General features: G+C 41.8%; 1 protein-coding gene across 3 annotated transcripts; it reads left to right on the forward strand.

Moving 5' to 3' along the window:
* The first annotated feature begins 24 nt into the window (after nucleotides 1–24).
* ipo7 (importin 7) lies at nucleotides 25–16,547 on the forward strand. Of its 3 annotated transcripts, none has more exons than XM_086183013.1 (25): nucleotides 25–236; nucleotides 2,356–2,437; nucleotides 6,657–6,810; nucleotides 6,958–7,116; nucleotides 7,197–7,353; nucleotides 7,509–7,598; nucleotides 7,675–7,784; nucleotides 7,868–7,952; nucleotides 8,055–8,189; nucleotides 8,534–8,633; nucleotides 8,726–8,802; nucleotides 9,266–9,382; nucleotides 9,645–9,734; nucleotides 9,877–10,042; nucleotides 10,138–10,298; nucleotides 11,066–11,194; nucleotides 11,779–11,845; nucleotides 12,434–12,559; nucleotides 12,773–12,870; nucleotides 13,091–13,186; nucleotides 13,329–13,549; nucleotides 13,683–13,891; nucleotides 13,992–14,198; nucleotides 14,288–14,404; nucleotides 14,634–14,825. In XM_086183013.1, the coding sequence occupies exons 1-25, from the start codon at nucleotides 150–152 to the stop codon at nucleotides 14,654–14,656; spliced, it is 3,063 nt and encodes a 1,020-aa protein (XP_086039139.1). In that variant the 5' UTR covers nucleotides 25–149; the 3' UTR covers nucleotides 14,657–14,825. The 3 variants fall into 3 exon arrangements, with proteins under 3 accessions (XP_086039139.1, XP_086039127.1, XP_086039134.1); XM_086183001.1 differs by lacking the exon at nucleotides 14,634–14,825 and adding an exon at nucleotides 15,488–16,547 and having other exon boundaries at nucleotides 26–236; XM_086183008.1 differs by lacking the exon at nucleotides 14,634–14,825 and adding an exon at nucleotides 15,488–16,546 and having other exon boundaries at nucleotides 26–236; nucleotides 7,690–7,784.
* The last annotated feature ends 1,133 nt before the right edge of the window (nucleotides 16,548–17,680 follow it).

Below are 17,680 nucleotides of genomic sequence, written 5' to 3' on the forward strand. Positions count from 1 at the left end.
TGCACAAATTTGGCGCTGATCTATCCGGGTACTTCATTCACTGCTTCCTTTCGCGCCGGGTAACCGGAGAGCTGTGCGTCCATGTGCGCAGTGACTGGGAATTGATAGACCTCTGAAATATTAAAATCCGAGCCGTAAACAGAGTTTTCATGATGGATCCCGAGTCTTTGGTCGAAGCCCTTCGGGGTACAATGGACCCCAATCTGCGAGAGGCCGCTGAGAGACAGCTGAACGAGGTAAAAGTTAATGGTGATGGCAGTTGTGGCGCGGTCTCGCATCAGGCCTCGGTCGTTCACAACATCAAGATGGTGCGATCACGCAGACTGGGCTCTGCCAGCTACCTTGACAAATCAAATGCTGAAATTCTCTCCTCGTCTATTATACTGTCTGTTACACTCGAATTCTTTCCCTATCATCGGTAAAGGACAATAAGCCTGAAATCAACCAAGTTAACGATTTTTGTGTGTCGAGGGGAAACTCGCGTGCTTCTATCCAACGTCAACGCTAGCTATGCAGAGCCAGCTGTGTCGCTAATGCTAAGTATGCTAACCAGTCGAGCCCCGTTGGAGAGAAAATCGTTAGCTCACCACACGCAGTTGCCGGGTGTTTTTTTTAAGTGTGTCAGAACTGACATGATGCGGGAATAACAAGGGTGGTGTGTGAAACAACAGCGGAAGTTGTGTGAATGCGGGACGTATCCTCGTTAGCGAATTATAGCTGAGTCGCAGTTTTCTAGCTGGACGGCTAATGCCAGCTAGGTAACTCAGCTAGCGGGTACTTGTTGGATGAGCTTCCATACCTCTGCTACATAGCAGCTGCTCACGTGTCACCGTGACAAGCCCTGAAGTGATGACATTCATCAACATCCTAATGAAATGTACTTAAACCTACTCCGAACCTGTCCCCCTTCGTCTCTTTTGTATTATTGTAGCGATGTCGTGGCTATGTGTTAGAAAGTTCAATTTTATGCTAGCTCATTGCCACGCAAGCTAACGATAGACATAAATATTGACCCTGTTACTCCACGTTAGGAGCACTGTCTTGATTTAGTTGGTTAAAGGATTTATTTTTAAAACATTTTCTCCATTTGTAATAATTGGGTTAATCGTTCAATTTAATTTTGGGAGGTTACAGCACTTTGTTTCACTCCTTTTGGTCTATGAAGTGGTAACATAGTGATTAGTCAGTGTTAGCATGTTTTATGGAATGGGATAGAGCTATTACAGGCGGCATGCATTTTATATTATAAATATTTACTCTGAAGGTTCCTAGTTCAGTCACAGCATGTACCTATGCCCCTTTAGCAGTACCAATGTATTCTCCCCCCCCCCCCCTGTACACTCCAGACACACTTGAGTAGCGTTAATGTGATTGTAACATTACAGACTGGAGCTGTTCAGATTGCCTTTGTCATTGCTCAAGTATTAGCAAGACTAATAGTATTCAAGGTGTTCACTGAGCTAAAAGCATGTCTTCTGGGGGAGGATGGAGTCATTCTTTTGGAGTGCATCATTTCTGAATCCCAAGCAAGGCTTTAGTCATCAACTCTTACTGGCTGTTTCATTGTAGATGGCTCGATAGTGTTTGAACAAGGCTTTACAAAATGGTAACTTGCGCTAGATAGAGAAGTTTAGGCACAGGATAGGGATGTAAGTACAACATGCATAGTGATTCCCAATACCATAATGATCTTTGGAATCCTCATCATATTTTACTCGACAAATGAACTAACTGCTGGACAACATTACATGGTGACTATTTTCCACCTCTTTATTTGTGATCAGAAATGTTCAAACATCTGCATTGTTGTTGGTATTTTGCGTCCCAGCTGTGTTTTTCTTGAGCATTTTACATTTTAGTTTATGATCCACATCATTCATGTTTGTGGGAGCTCTCATGTCAGGCTGTAATTTCAGGTTTCATGACCCACATGACCTCCCCATATTAGGTTAGAATAACTTTATTGTCCCTGAGGGGAAATGTGGGTATGGCACAGTTCATGGTTGCTTTGTAAAAACAGAACACCAAATTATACCAGTAAAGATATGCAGACATGCAAGAAGAAACATGTGAATGCTATCAAAAACATGGCGCTTAATAGTCTATGAATTAATGGGCAGGTTATAAAAGTGCAAAAATAAATTCCTTGTGTGATTACATGTTTATTGTACACTGCTATATTGCACTATTATTCAGCAGTTTAAGGGATGTAGAGACAATTATCTTAGTAATAAAGTATGTATTGCCTGAAAAATTGAATGAAATGGGATTTGCGGGATAGCATCTATATTTTGTCAGTTAAGCTATATAAATATATGAGGTTTATGCTGTTTTTTATTAATTTTGAATTTACAGGGTCACACCCAGGTAAACTTTGTATCCACTCTGCTGCGTGTCACCATGTCTGATCAGCTGGATTTGCCAGTCAGACAAGCAGGTGAGTCTAGAGTTTGACATCTGTAAATTGACTTCACAACTGGTTTGGGTATTTTTTTTATCTGCACAGTTAACTTAACTCAGTGTTATAAAGATGTTAAAGGAAAATCTAAAAGCTGAGGTGAATTTTGAGCATAAGTAAGTGCCAAGGTCACTCTGGGAGACACATATTGTCAGAAGATTTTAAAAATGGCTGAAATACAGTCTGTCAGTGCCTTAGGGCGCTTTGTCACCTACCTCGTTTGGTCCGGACTTTCGGACTTTCCAGATAGTCCGGAGCAAATTGACAGATGTGAAAGCTCCACCGGACCACGGTCCGGACTAAGGACCGAGTCTTTGGTCCTGCCTCAGGAGGTGGTCTTGGTCCGGATTATCCTGGTCCAAAGTCCGCTGCTGTGTAATGTGAAAGCATTTTACAGACTATCGGACCAAAAGCAGGATACACGTCATATTTAAACGTCTTGTTCCCACAAAAAAAACATAAACAAAGCAAAGATGAGCCGTGGTAATACTGGGAGGAGGAAATTAAATATTTCATTCAGATATGGTCAGAGGACGAAATAAAAAATGAACTGGAGAAGACCCACCGGAACTTGTGTTTTTCGGAGAGGATGGGGGGGGGGTGACAGAACAGCGGAACAACATCGCCTAAAAATGAAAAGGTTGAGGCAAGCATACACCAAGGCGCGCGATGCCATAAGAAAGAGTGGGGTGTCCACCAACGACAAAGTGAATCCGTGGATCCGTGGTTGATGGTAACTTTTTTTGCTGCGACCAAAACAAATACACCGCCAGAGCACTTCCGACGCGGTAACGTCAGACGCACGCTCATCCACAAGCCGGACCTTGTACCAGACCATTAGGTGAGAAAGCGCTCTTAAAGAAGGTCTCTGACCAAAAGTACATTTTTAAATAGATTTTTAATTGCACAGATTTGAGTGTACAGATGCTTCTTTTCTATTGTTGGTTGATGCTCCATAGCTCAAACAACTGAGCAAAGCCTCTAACAAAATGTGGCAATGCAATATGTAAAAAAAGATCCCTGAAATAATCATTTCTGTTTTTTGTGTTGCTGTGTATAGCATCCTCAGGTTTCATCAAAGCCGCTATTTGAAACTTAAGCAGTTGGTATTTCTCATATTTTTATCTGCTTCTTGAAAATGATCATGATCAGGTTTGGGTACTGAAATTCGGTTCCAAGTAGAACCGAATTGGATTTGGTGTGCACCGGGTATACATAAAAGATTATAATTTCACTTCTGCTTAATGGTTCCTAGATGTACTCATTTATAACGGCTGTTTACAGAGTTTAGACATCTTCCAGCAGGATCTGTCTGTTGCGTGTCTACATCATGCGATGCTGCATGCAGCACGTTGTCAACACAGCAGACAGAGGAGCTAGCGGGACCCATCCCTAATCATGACAATGGCTAAATTAATTTCACCTTTTTCGGAAGGATCATTACCTATAGTTTATACATCTGAAGGTAAAGGAAGCAAGATGGATAATTGAATGTTCCAGAGCATGACCTCAGCTAATCTGTCATCACTATTATGAACAGTTCGACTGAGTCTTTAAATCATGTACTTCATCCTCAAGTTTAGTACATCAACTTAATATACTCTTACTTTTAATGCTCTGATGTTGGCTGCTTCTTGAAAAGGTATTATGAATTAAAATATTGGAATTATAGATAATATGCACTAGTCTACTGATAATTTATGGGGACATAAGTACATTGTGCCTGCTAAAGAAAAATGACATGCTCACATATGTTCAAAATGCATGAATGCAGGTCTTACACGATCTTAAACACATTTAATGTAAGTTTTAAAAAAACATATGATGCAAAAAATCCTTTGATGTAAATGAGTACATAAGTTATAGGTGACATGCCCTATTTTAACACAAAAGCCGTAATGACCACAGGAACTAATATTATAACGTTCATGTACGATCCATATGGCAAGTAGACCTCAATGTATATAGTTAAGGACAAAACACACTGGCGTAACTTTTATTAAAGATGTCAAATATTACTTTATTGGTACTTAGAAAATGCCTGCTCATAACAGTTGAAGGAAGTCATGTCACAGATGACTTAAGTATAATTTGGAAAGCTTTAAGAAGCTTCCAAAATAGTTCAGCTGCTTGACCAAATTTGATTTAAATCAACCCTCTCAATAATTTTAAAATACAATGCAAAATTGTAAAATTTCCACCCCCCCACCCCTTATAAATAGTTATGATACAGTGCAGGAACCCCATCCCCCATTGTACCTCCTTGATCCAAAAAAGGTTTCTGAAACCCCCTGCTACTGTGTGACTATCCTCTACCTCCTGCACTCCATCAGATTGCACTAGATGAGAAATGTACCGAAAATTCTCCATGATCCCGAGTTAAACAGGTCACTTATATAATAGTTTTGAAAAAGATGGTTTAGTGATGATACATGATTCACACTTGTATTTTTGTGAGGCTAAAGTGCCACAGTGAAGTGCAGTGGACATGGCTAAATATAGCTTGTTTTGCTTTCAGTTCAATGCTGCTCCATAACGGTTTTCAGAGTGGGGGGTAAAAAAAAATCAATGCACAAAATGGGGCTTCAAATCTTATTGTCATTACAAATCAGTGGGATGAATATACTCTGGATTTAAAGGATTAATAATGAAGGGTCTTCATGTCAGAAAACAGTTAATATTTTATAATTTCCCAGGGTCAGGGGAGATGTTTACTTGATACATGAACACTGTCATTACATGTCATTAGATCACAGCATTCAATCATCAGGGAAAGACCAAAAACATTGAAAGGGGGGTGTGGGATACTTAGAACAATTAATCAGTCATCAAAACGATTATTGCAATTTCTGTTGAACAATTGTTTTGGCTGTCGTTGAAATTTACAATCTTAATTAGGTAGTCTGGAGTCATTCTGTGCAGCACCCCAGTATTCTACTGAGACGTAACGACAACTGATCTTGCAGGGCCAAGTTTTGGTACAATAAATTACTTTTTCAGCTATTTGGAAGCAAGTCTGACAGTGTTTAAATGCAGCCCCTCCAGGCAGCACAGAAACTTAAAGACTACGCATTTCTTTTATTTATTCTATCAAGCATCCATTTTTGGGGATACCGTGCTTTTGTCACTGCTCGCCATTTGTGTCTTCACTGTGGCCAAAGAACTGGATAACCAAATCTTATCATCTCATTAATGTCTTTAATGCATTTTGTTTATGGTTTAGTCAGTTAATAAACAAGACAGGGTGCTTCATTTGGTAAAAGTATAAGCTGAAATTTTGAGTTGGACTCTCATGGGTAAATATTTTTGTGAAAAGTAGTGTTGTCACGAGAAAATGGCCACGTGTTTTTTTTTCTCATGTTGATTCATTAATAAAACTTAAAAAAAAAAAAATTCAGAGTCAATTCTAGATGTCAGGAGTGGCGTTTTGGTGTTTGGACATTAGTGTAGTTTGGTGCTAATATGGAGAGGGGAGGGGGTTTATGCTCTGTCAGCATTGATAGGCTGGATTATGATTGCCTCGCCAGCAGTGTAGACATTTGTGTCAGCAGTCTGATGTCCTCCATTCCCTCAGATGACTCTCCCTGTGAGCCACAGCGCTCAGAGTTGGGGCCCCACACTTGATGTCAACCCGGCTTTACACCCTAGTGCCACATTCAAAGCTGCTCAACCACGGATGGACAAATTTATTTGGTGATCTTAATTTTAAATGGCTCTGAATTCACACGACTGTGCTGCAGAGTCAAGATGGTGTAAATGCATTTGAAAGAGTGCACATTTTAGTGACTGTGATACTGATTAGCAGCTCAAATGGAATCTTTTTTTTTTTTTTTTCTTTACGAGTTCAAGTGGAGGAGTTGGTTTTTTCCTAAAATTAAGATCATTAATTTATTTTAAAGTAGTCACATGTTCAAAAGGTGTATTGAGCCAGAAATGTAACTTTGGTTTGGTCAAACATGTCTAACTGAAATACATTTAAAGGGCTGTAGTTTTTTTTTTGTTTTTTTTTTTTAATGAAGCACCAAAGATTAATGGTTTCATTTCAAATTGAAGGGGAAGGGCAACAAGCAAAAAAAAACCAACAAATCTCAATCTTTCAGGGATTTAGAGCATTTTTCACTGCTCCTTTACCGTGTGTGATGGGTTAAGACAGGCGTGTATTTTGAATTTTTGTTCTTATTCTGTCCTAATGGTCCAGGTGTGATTTACCTTAAGAACATGATAACCCAGCACTGGAGTGATGGGGATGGTCCAGGCACAGAGACGGCCATCAATAACATCCCTGAGGAAGACAGGCAGTTCATTCGAGACAACATAGTGGAGGCTATCATTCACTCCCCTGAGCGTATCAGGTTTGTCTGGCTGATGAGTGCCAGAGAGCTCAACTCATCATGTATTTTCCCTGATTCACTGTTTGTCCACTTTTTTTGGTCACTTTACATATTGGTCCTAATTTTAAACCCAGCTCCATTTTAACTCTGCTCTTTTGGGTTTGTCAGGGTTCAGTTGACAACCTGTATCCACCACATGATCAAGCACGACTACCCCGGCAAGTGGACAACCATCGTCGACAAGATTGGCTTCTATCTGCAGTCAGACAACAGTGCAGGATGGCTTGGCATCTTGCTTTGTCTTTACCAGCTGGTCAAAAACTATGAGTAAGTCAGCATTTTCAATGTTTTAATCTACACTATTCATCCATGGTTGTGTGGCTAATGTAACCTTTTGTGTGGAACAGATATAAGAAACCTGAAGAGCGCCAACCACTGGTGGCAGCGATGCACATCTTCATGCCCATGTTGAAAGAGCGTTTTATTCAGCTTCTCCCCGACCACTCTAGTGACTCTGTCCTGATACAGAAACAGATCTTCAAAATCCTTTACGCTCTTTTCCAGGTAATCACTGAGCTGACATTCATTTTTTAGTGTTAATCCAGAGGGTCCTTTATAATTTCATACCTGCAAAATGCTCTGTAGTGTCCTATTGTCAACTTGAACAAATTTAAATATCTGCTCCAAACAAAGGATTTTTTTTCCTCTCGTCTTCACAGTATAACCTTCCCCTGGAACTGATTAACAGACAGAACCTGACAGAATGGATGGAGATCCTCAAGACAGTGGTGGACAGAGATGTTCCTCCCGTAAGGACACGAGAGTGCATTGCATTCATATTGTGAATAAACCTCGCAATTCCCCACCACAAGCTCACTCTGTCAGTGTGATTTTAAACAGGAGACAATGCAGATAGATGAAGATGAGCGGCCTGAGCTGCCGTGGTGGAAGTGTAAGAAGTGGGCCCTTCACATTTTGGCTCGGCTGTTTGAGAGGTGAAGATCTATCTGCTGTCCTATCCTTTTAAACTCCTCTAACACATTAGCATTATCAGTTAAATCTGAAATCCTTGTTGCAGATATGGAAGTCCGGGCAACACGACCAAAGAGTACGCAGAGTTCGCTGACCTTTTCCTCAAGGAATATGCAGTTGCCGCGCAGCAGGTAGGACCTTTTTAAGTGGTGTAATGTAAACAGCAGCTCTCCAGGGAGACAGAGCTGTATGTCTTCAGCATTCATTCATTCATTTCTTCATGTATCTACTAGGTGCTTCTGAAAGTCTTATATCAGTACAAGGAAAAGCAATACGTGGCTCCAAGAGTACTCCAACAGACGCTCAACTACATCAACCAGGGCATTGCTCATGCTCTGACGTGGAAAAATCTCAAACCACACATCCAGGTATGAGTGCAGCACGTTTGAATAGTTGGTACACAAGACACGATATGTGAGAATCCATAAATATTAATGTTATAGCATCAGTACGGCATTTACTTGGTTTTTAAGGACAGACTGCCAGGAACATGAAGGACAATTTGGATTGATTCAGCCAAATGAAAGTCATGAGTTCATGTGAAAAGGAGCCCTTATTTGTGCTCAGTTCTACTACTTAGAATGTTTATGGGCCGCTAAATGTTGTACTGCGTAGTGCTCTGAGCTTTTATTTTGAATTAACAACCCCCATGTCCTCCTCATGCCCTGATTTCTGACTTATTGTTTCTGTTGAACTTTCCTTCCCCCCCCAGGGCATCATTCAGGATGTGGTTTTCCCCCTCATGTGTTACACAGACAGTGATGAGGAGCTGTGGCAAGAAGACCCCTATGAGTACATTCGCATGAAGTTTGGTAAGCAGAAAAAGTATGTGACCGTAATCCAAGAGGAATAAAGTGAATTGGTGATAACTAACCATCCAGCCGGTCTCTGCTGGCTTCCTCAGATGTATTTGAGGACTTCATTTCTCCAACAACAGCTGCCCAGACACTCCTCTTCACTGCCTGCAACAAGAGAAAAGAGGTCAGTTTAAACACTATTTCATTTCTTTGAAATTTGACAACAGTACCAGTTAAGTTGTTGGAAAAAGTCCCTGCAATGTTGAGTGAAACAGACCCCATTCTCTTAAGTGTAATCCATAATGCAATTAGGTGGCAACATATTGGATTTCTGGGGTTGGTCAAAATGAAAAGCATTTTTATTTCACATCAGATCACTTCAAATTGTTAAACATACACGGCTAAAGCTGCAAATACCATTGAGGTACCAGTGAAGTATTTTAAGTTACGCACTGTAAAAATAGATATGAGTGCGGTATTCAGAATGAATACAAAGTAAACAGTTCACATGGGACATTTAGTGACACTGTAGTCCCTCTTCATCAGTCTTTTCCAGGTGAGAATATGAAAGTCACTGACTCTGGAGAACTAGAATGAAGGTTCAAGTTTAACAGGTGTTAAAATCAATATCTGTGTGCTCTGTTTAGGTGCTGCAAAAGACCATGGGCTTCTGCTATCAGATTCTCACAGATCCCACCTCTGACCCCCGGAAGAAGGATGGTGCCCTTCACATGATTGGGTCTTTGGCTGAGATCCTACTAAAGGTAAATGAGCCCCAACCAACTTGTTTGCACGAACTCCTCTGACAGTGTCACCTTTCTGCACTCATTCAGCAATGTGCTTTAGTTTGTGATAAAGGGGTGTCGGACGTTAACTTCAACTTCCCATTGGTGCAAACGGGAGTTGATCCCGGCAAAAGATGATTTTAAAGCAGGTGGTGGAGCTATAACACTAGCTTCTATTAATCTTTAATGTCCGTGGTGTAAAATGTGCTGCCTTCACAACCATATTCCTTTCTTTACGCAGAAAAAGATTTATAAGGACCAGATGGAGTTCATGCTGCAGAATCACGTCTTCCCCCTGTTCCGCAGTGAACTGGGCTACATGAGAGCCAGAGTAAGTCATGACGGGAACACGCGGTTGGTGTGGCTTTGAATTAACGCCAGCTTGTTTATATTGTCACTGTAATGTTGATTTATTTTTGTTAAGGAAATTTAATTTGTTCGGACGATTTATTAATCTCATTGTTTTCACATAGGCCTGCTGGGTACTGCATTACTTCTGTGAGGTGAAGTTCAAAAGTGACCAGAACCTGCAGACTGCTCTGGAGCTGACCCGTCTTTGTCTAATCAATGACAACGAGATGCCAGTTAAGGTGGAGGCTGCTATTGCCCTGCAGGTTCTTATCAGCAACCAGGAGAAAGGTACAAGTACCTCAGGGTTTTTTTGTTTTTGTTTTTTTTAAATCAGTTATCCTCAGTTTTAACTGTAATATTTGTATGGTTTGTTTGTTTTTTAGCCAAAGAATACATTACCCCATTCATCCGGCCAGTGATGCAGGCACTGCTGCACATTGTCAGGGAGACGGAGAATGATGACCTCACTAATGTCATACAGAAGATGATCTGTGAATACAGTGAGGAGGTCACTCCAATTGCAGTGGAGATGACACAGCACTTGGTAAGTGTAATCGCAGTAGAGGACATGTGTTAATGCCCTTTCAAAACCTTGGAGTCATTAAAGAAACGCCTATCACCATGGAGTAAACCCATTTGTACAAGCGATCAAGACTCGCAGAATGTCCCATAAAACAACTGAGACAATTTCCCCACAGATGTCGCATGCTGCATATCCAAATTAGGCCGCCAGGGTTTGAGATTGTCGGTGCATTGCCTTGTTGAAAATGTTGTCTTTGAGGAGTCGGCTCTCGGTGTAGTTGAGTTTTCCACTTTATGATTGCAGTGATGTTAAATTTTGCAGGGTGCCTTTCAAGGGGGACAGTACAATATCTTAATGTTCATGACCAGTTTAGAGGAAAAAGTTCATGAGGAGTTGAAACTTGTAACTATGTCAGCACAATATTGCAGGCGAGCAGAATTCTTACAAACCAGCCAGTTCACGCCTCTGCCACTAGATGAGACGGCGTATAGTTTGTCACTGGTATTGCGAGTTTATCACAAGCAGCTTTCCCACCTGCCTTGAGTTGAGCTGAGGTGGGCCGGTTTACACTGTTGCAACTTTCCCTGCATCTGTTTAATCTCTTCGTGAATATTTGGTCTAAACTCACCTTTACAGGCAGCTCGGGCCCAATTTAGTTGATTTGGGTTGTTGCGTTCTTTTGTTCCACTACCAATGTGGAGATGAGTCAGACTTCTGGCATACGATGAAATGTGTTGATACTCAAAGTCCAGATATAATCATAACGGTCTCTTTTGGCTCTTTGACAGGCTATGACGTTCAACCAGGTGATTCAGACGGGGCCTGACGAGGAGGGAGGTGATGACAAGGCTGTCACAGCTATGGGCATCCTCAACACCATTGACACGTTGTTAAGTGTGGTGGAGGATCACAAAGAGGTTAGCAGGCTGCCCACACACTCATCTCACCGTCACTTCCCCTGCGGAAGCGGCTCTGGTCTGCTGCAGCTTTTCTGCCAACACACTTCAGCCACCCACCAACTCCTTGGAACACGCTCTGTTCTCACCATGTTCAAAAAGACTCCGAGGCTGAGGCAGAGGCTAGAAATAGTGCCGGGGCCCGCTGCCACCGTGTCTGCTGAAACACAGGACTGCTGGTGCTTGAAGCCATGAGATGTGACCAAGCATTTGCTTCACAAGATGGACTAGATTGCATAACTGTTCAGCATTCACTTCTATTTCAAAGAATTGGCAATACTTTATTTGCACAGTCAAACAAGATTACAAGGAGGTTTTACTAGCGGTCCGACTCTGAAGGGCTATTCAGAGAACATAGCCTTTTTAATGGTATAACTAAATGCATGGCTTGATTCCATTCCTCCACTGTTTTCACTGCAACAAGGATATTATTTCAAAAATTACATCCTGCGTTTGTCTCTCAGATTTTTGCCAAATTGTTCTAGCAGCCAACCTGTACATAAGGGTTTGACCCTAATTGCCTCTAATCCTTTGTGGTGTTTCAGATCACCCAGCAGTTGGAGGGCATCTGTCTGCAGGTTATTGGCACTGTGCTGCAACAACATGTACTTGGTAAGCAAGACAGGTTTTTCCTGTGTAGCTGCATGTTGTTCTCATGTAAGACCTACAGTTGACACTGCAGGTCTTAATGTGTGTTTGTTTTTGTTTTGTTTTTATCAGCATTTATGTTTAGTTGACCCGTATTTGTAATCTGGTTACAGTTGCTTGATACTTGAAACAACTTTCATGTGAACATGAGGTCATGAGCCACCATCTTTGATTTCATTTTTGCTGTTTAACTGAGATGGCGATCTTTTGTCGCTATGACGTTATAAAGTATGAAGATGCGATGATGATGATGCTCTTGAATGCCATACAAATGTGCAATGACTGTGTTCTTGGATGGTAGTCACATTGGCAGATATCCGCTTAATATCAGGTTTATTTCCATGTACGATTGAGGCCTGAAAAAGATCTGAGAATATCCAGTTTCATGTGTCTTTTTACGGTTTACTCATTGGTAATACATCTGTGCCACAGCTGAGCAAAAACTTGGAATTGGGTCACTTGTACCAGGTAGTGTGATTGTGTCCTAAGATGACCTGTTGACGATCAAGGCTATACATACTTTCAGAGACTCAGTGCTTTTTTTTTCTGCAGAGTTTTATGAGGAGATCCTCTCGTTGGCTCACAGCCTGACATGCCAGCAGGTGTCACCGCAGATGTGGCAGCTCCTTCCACTGGTGTATGAAGTCTTCCAGCAGGATGGATTTGACTATTTCACAGGTTTCTAATCTAGATTTTTACATTCATATTCAATTCTTAAAATGTTTATAATGGTGCTTAGACTGTGCCATCCAAATCCACAATGTTGAAGAGAGAGAAGTTGATTTATATTTTTTCATACGGTTTCAAAATCCCACAAGTACAGCCAAGCAATAGCCAGGTTTCTAATTTCAAGATCAGCCATGTGAATAATAAAATGTCTTTCTGTTTCAGATATGATGCCCCTCCTTCACAACTATGTAACAGTTGACACAGACACCCTCTTATCAGACACCAAATATCTGGAAATCATCTATAGCATGTGCAAGAAGGTAAAACAGTGCAGCAGATGCCACATGACTTAGTACAAGGGTTTAGTGATATGACCTCAATTCAAGATCATGATTATTTTGGGATCGGTGCCACGTAGAACTTTATTTTGACATAAATTCTGCCTCAGTACACATACTTGATTGCCCAGTCCTGTGTAGACTGAGTTTGGTTTTTGAGATCAGTGTTTGGAGGGTTGATCTTGGCTTGTTGCTTTCAAAGGTCCTGACAGGGGATCCAGGTGAGGATCCAGAGTGTCATGCAGCCAAGCTCCTGGAGGTTATCATCTTGCAGTGCAAAGGTCGAGGCATTGACCAGGTTTGTGTCTGAACATTAACACCGCAATTGGGAGTGCTCAGCACTTACAACAGCGAGGGATGAGTGTATGGGACGCACAAAGCAAGTAAATACAACAACAGTATTGTGGCATTTCTTGAATGTTTGTGTATCGTCATTGCAGGTCGTGCCCTTGTTTGTGGCTGCTGCACTAGAGCGCTTGACGCGGGAGGTAAAGACCAGTGAGCTGAGAACAATGTGCCTGCAGGTGGCCATCGCTGCTCTGTACTACAGCCCCCCTCTTCTTCTCAACACATTAGAGAACCTGCGCTTCCCCAATAACACTGAGCCCATCACAAACCACTTCATCAGTCAGTGGCTCAAAGATGTTGATTGTTTCCTTGGGTAAGACTTCTCAACTTAACAAATGACTGCTGCACCTCCAACATAACGTTAGTCATCTTAATATATTTTAAAGCCACCTTCATTTGAATGCCAAAGATCCAGAATTAAGTCTGTCTTGTCTCTTGCCAACCAGCCTCCATGACAGGAAAATGTGCATCCTGGGACTTTGTGCGCTCATTGACTTGGAGCACCGGCCTCAAGCCATCAACCAGGTGGCTGGTCAGCTTCTTCCAGCAGCCATCCTGCTGTTTAACGGCCTCAAGAGGGCGTATGCCTGTCGAGCAGAACACGAGAATGACGACGAGGATGACGACGAAGACGGGGAAGATGAGGACGACAATGGTAGGCCATGAATTATTTAGTGTTCCTCCGTAAGGAGACATCGAGTGTTAAGTGAGTGATTTTCATATGTGATCTCTTCTAACCCCTGGAATCAATGTAGCTGAGCTGGGCAGTGACGAGGACGACATTGACGAGGAGGGTCAGGAGTATTTGGAGATGCTGGCCAAACACGCAGGAGAGGTCGGAGATGATGAGGACTGGGAGGAAGACGATGCTGAAGAGACGGCGCTTGAGGGCTACACTACAGCTGTAGACGATGAAGACAACTTGGTGGACGAGTATCAGATCTTCAAAGCCATACTACAGAGTAAGACGACAATCCGTCAGGGGTCAGCAGCTCACCGACAGAATACTGGTCATCGCTGTAACTGCTCATCTCACTTCCCTCTGGTGCAGATATCCAGACTCGTGACCCGGCGTGGTACCAGGCACTAACACAAGCCCTTGATGAAGAACAGGGCAAACAGCTTCAGGACATTGGCACACTTGCAGACCAGAGACGGGCAGCACATGGTGAGATTCTAGGGCCCCATCTCACTTCTCCGTTTTCTGTTTCAGCAGTTGGGTCCAATATTTATAACTACCTTCCATTAGATGTGTTCAAAGATGTTCTTGTGACTCACTGATGAGGGACATATTAAGGGAACAAATGACTGGAATGAACAGCACCACAGCCTTAGAGGGGTAATTGGTTAAAGAATGAAAATGGTGTGAGTCATTCTATGGTCTTTTCCATCACCAGATATGGGAGATTTTGGAGCATGATCGTCCCTCCAGTAGAGTTCCAGAGACCTGTAGAATCTCTGCCAAGATGCATTGGAGCTGTTCTGGTGGCCTTTGGTTGCCCTAACAACTTAATAAACACATTCTGTTGGTTTTCCTTTAATTTGTCATCTGTCTGTTACTGTAACACACTGAGCATGCACCTCTTGCCATGCCACCTCAACTATAGCTTGATGCACATTTTCTCAGTCTAGTTTCCCATCACACTGTGCAGGTGTGATGGGAAATATCACATTTAATTCCAGGAGAAGAAAAAAAAGAAGTATGTCCGATTCACATCACACACGTCCTTATTTCATTTGTGACCACATTTTCTGCACATTTATAGACCAAAAAAAAACAAAGGAAGTGCTGAGTTATTTATGTTAATGATCCAACTGAAGTGGGTAAATGTTCCCTGTTGAGCGAAAAAAGACAAGGAAGAAGAATGCTATTATTGACCACAACAATCCAATTGTGAACGTCTTACTTTGTTAAATGCACCCCAACCCAAAACCAGCAAATGGAAAAGGTCTTGGCCTGAATATCTGCCGGGTCCTCCCTGAAACTTTGACTGTTGCCTCCAGAGGCTGATCGTAGCTGATACTCAAGAGATGAATCTGACCAGTTTGTGATTTTGAGGCAATAGGAGGTTTGGGAATCAGCATTTTCCACAGGCCTGTATTTTTACCGCAACACTGGGAAGTAATGACTGTCTCTGTGCTCCCAGTTCACTCCGTAAGCTTTTGGGCAGCGGCTGGGTGGAAAGAACGGTGAGCGGCAACGTTTTGTCCTCAAGGTTTTCACCACTGTTGCTTATTATCTTAATTACAGAATCCAAGATGATCGAGAAGCACGGCGGGTACAAGTTCACAGCGCCGGTGGTGCCATCGACTTTCAACTTCGGAGGCACTGCTCCAGGAATGAATTGAGTCATCTGTTCTACTTTTTATTACTCTGTGACTGATTGTAGTGAAGTGAAAAAAAAAGCTTGTGTTGTTCCCTTAAGTAGTGGTTCCAGAACTGGTTCTTCTCAGTCATTCTTCAATCTGTCAAATGGGAAATAGCACCAGAAGATGTGGGAAAGCAACCAAAATGCAACCAATGGCTGGGGAAAACAAACCAAGAACTTGAGCACGATGCAAGAGAAGAAGCTCTGAACAACGTTGTCTTCTGGAGCCCAAAGTGGAGGGGATACCATGACGGCAACTCTTTTGTTTTTTTCCCACGTAAACAAAATTGGGGGATTAACAGTTAGAAATTGATAATGGGACTAAATATTACATTATCACTGTTGTGGCCAAGCGGCCGTAATAAGATTATACCTCTGGTAGTGGTGATATCTACGTTATTTTCTGCATAAGCGATCATGTTTATGTACATACAAGCCAAGGTTATTGATTTTTCAAGTAGCCTTGAAAAACAACCAGAGGCGTTTGTAAGGTGTCAACAGCTGTATTCATATGTAGCATATTGGATACTTCATAGCACTATGTGATGCCTGATCTCTGTAAATTAATGACTAGCACTTTCATATTGTTCAGGTCTACTAGCCTTCTGTATCAGACTGCAAATTTTTTAAATTGAAGACTATTTAAAATGAAAACAGCTGTAACTTTGTTACTTTGCAAGCGACTTGAGTAACGGCTGGTTGTCACGCATCTGGTTACAGAGTGGATTGGTGGGCAACTCCAACTATTGATTTCAGGAAAAAGAGAATGCTCTTGGTGTTCAGTACGGCTACAGGACATGTGTTTGTGAGCACTGAAAGTACAATTGGATACACTATTGAAGCATGTACAATTGGACTTGTCGTGAAGGTCTCAAGCTTTTGGTTGGTGTATGGATGAACCATCTATATAACAACATATTAAAAAAGAAAAAGCTAAGGGAATTCATGACCACGAGTGTTTCCTTATACCATCATGCTGCATTTCGTTGGTTAGAAGTTCACTTGTATCGGGTTGAAACGTTTGCTTCTTTAGGAGCACGGTGCTCTTCTTTGATTTTCTTTTTGATTATCAGGTCAGATTCTTTTGAGACAAACCTCAGCAGTTTGTCAGTCAGCCTGCAGGAGCTCCTTTCAGGTTTGTGATGCAGGAAAAAGGAGCAGCACTGAGGAGAGTTGAGAAGCTTCTGATCCAGACTGGAGCTGTTGTGACTGTGGGACGCTCCACAATTACGGCTCTCTGACTAGTGCCAAGAATTACATGCAGATATCATTTAGAAAGGAAGATGAAAAACCTTGCTGTGCACCGCTGCTGCTGATAAGATTGTGTGTACATTTGTTTTATTCCAGTACTTAACACTTAGTTACTTCCACTACGGACCTACATTTGAAGGGACTCTACTCAAAAGGAGCCATATATATGTATATATATATATATATGTATGTATGTATGTATGTATATATATGTGTATATATATATATATGTATATATATATATATGTATATGTGTGTTACTCTTTTACTTAGTTACTTTTATTCAACCAGCGAGGTTTTTCTTGATTGGAATGACAGGCGTCTCCCAGAAGATAAGGTGATATACAAGAGGCATCATTGTGGGGGAAAATAATCAGCTTTTATTTACATTTGATCAAAAAGTGATCTATCCAAAATTATCCATACCCTTTACAAACTGTCACAGTCTATGGGAAAATCCAAAGTTCTAGACCATTCCAAATAGTCCAAGCTGTTCTGTAGCATCCTAAGGACCCGATTCATCGGGAGCAGCTGTTTTAATCAGCTCAGCAGGTGAGAATCAGCAGCTCTGCCTTGGTTGGTGGACATCCATGGTTAAGACAAAGGAGCTCACTGGGAGCCTGCGGCTGCTCACATGTGAGGAAAGCGCAATGAGGTCCTATCTAAATGTTTTTAAGCTCCAGTGACTACAGTGCGAAGTATTATTAGAAATACAAGACGTTCGGCTCTGAGGAACATCTCAGAAGACGTGGTGGGAGGCCAACACCATCACCACCGTCTAACATGGTGCTGGGAGCCTCAGGTTTTCAGGGTTTTTTTCAGCC

The sequence above is a fragment of the Aulostomus chinensis genome, chromosome 2 (genome assembly GCF_037954235.1).
Source record: "Aulostomus chinensis isolate RoL2024-O1b breed Wild chromosome 2, RoL_Achi_v1.0, whole genome shotgun sequence".
NCBI lineage: Eukaryota > Metazoa > Chordata > Actinopteri > Syngnathiformes > Aulostomidae > Aulostomus > Aulostomus chinensis.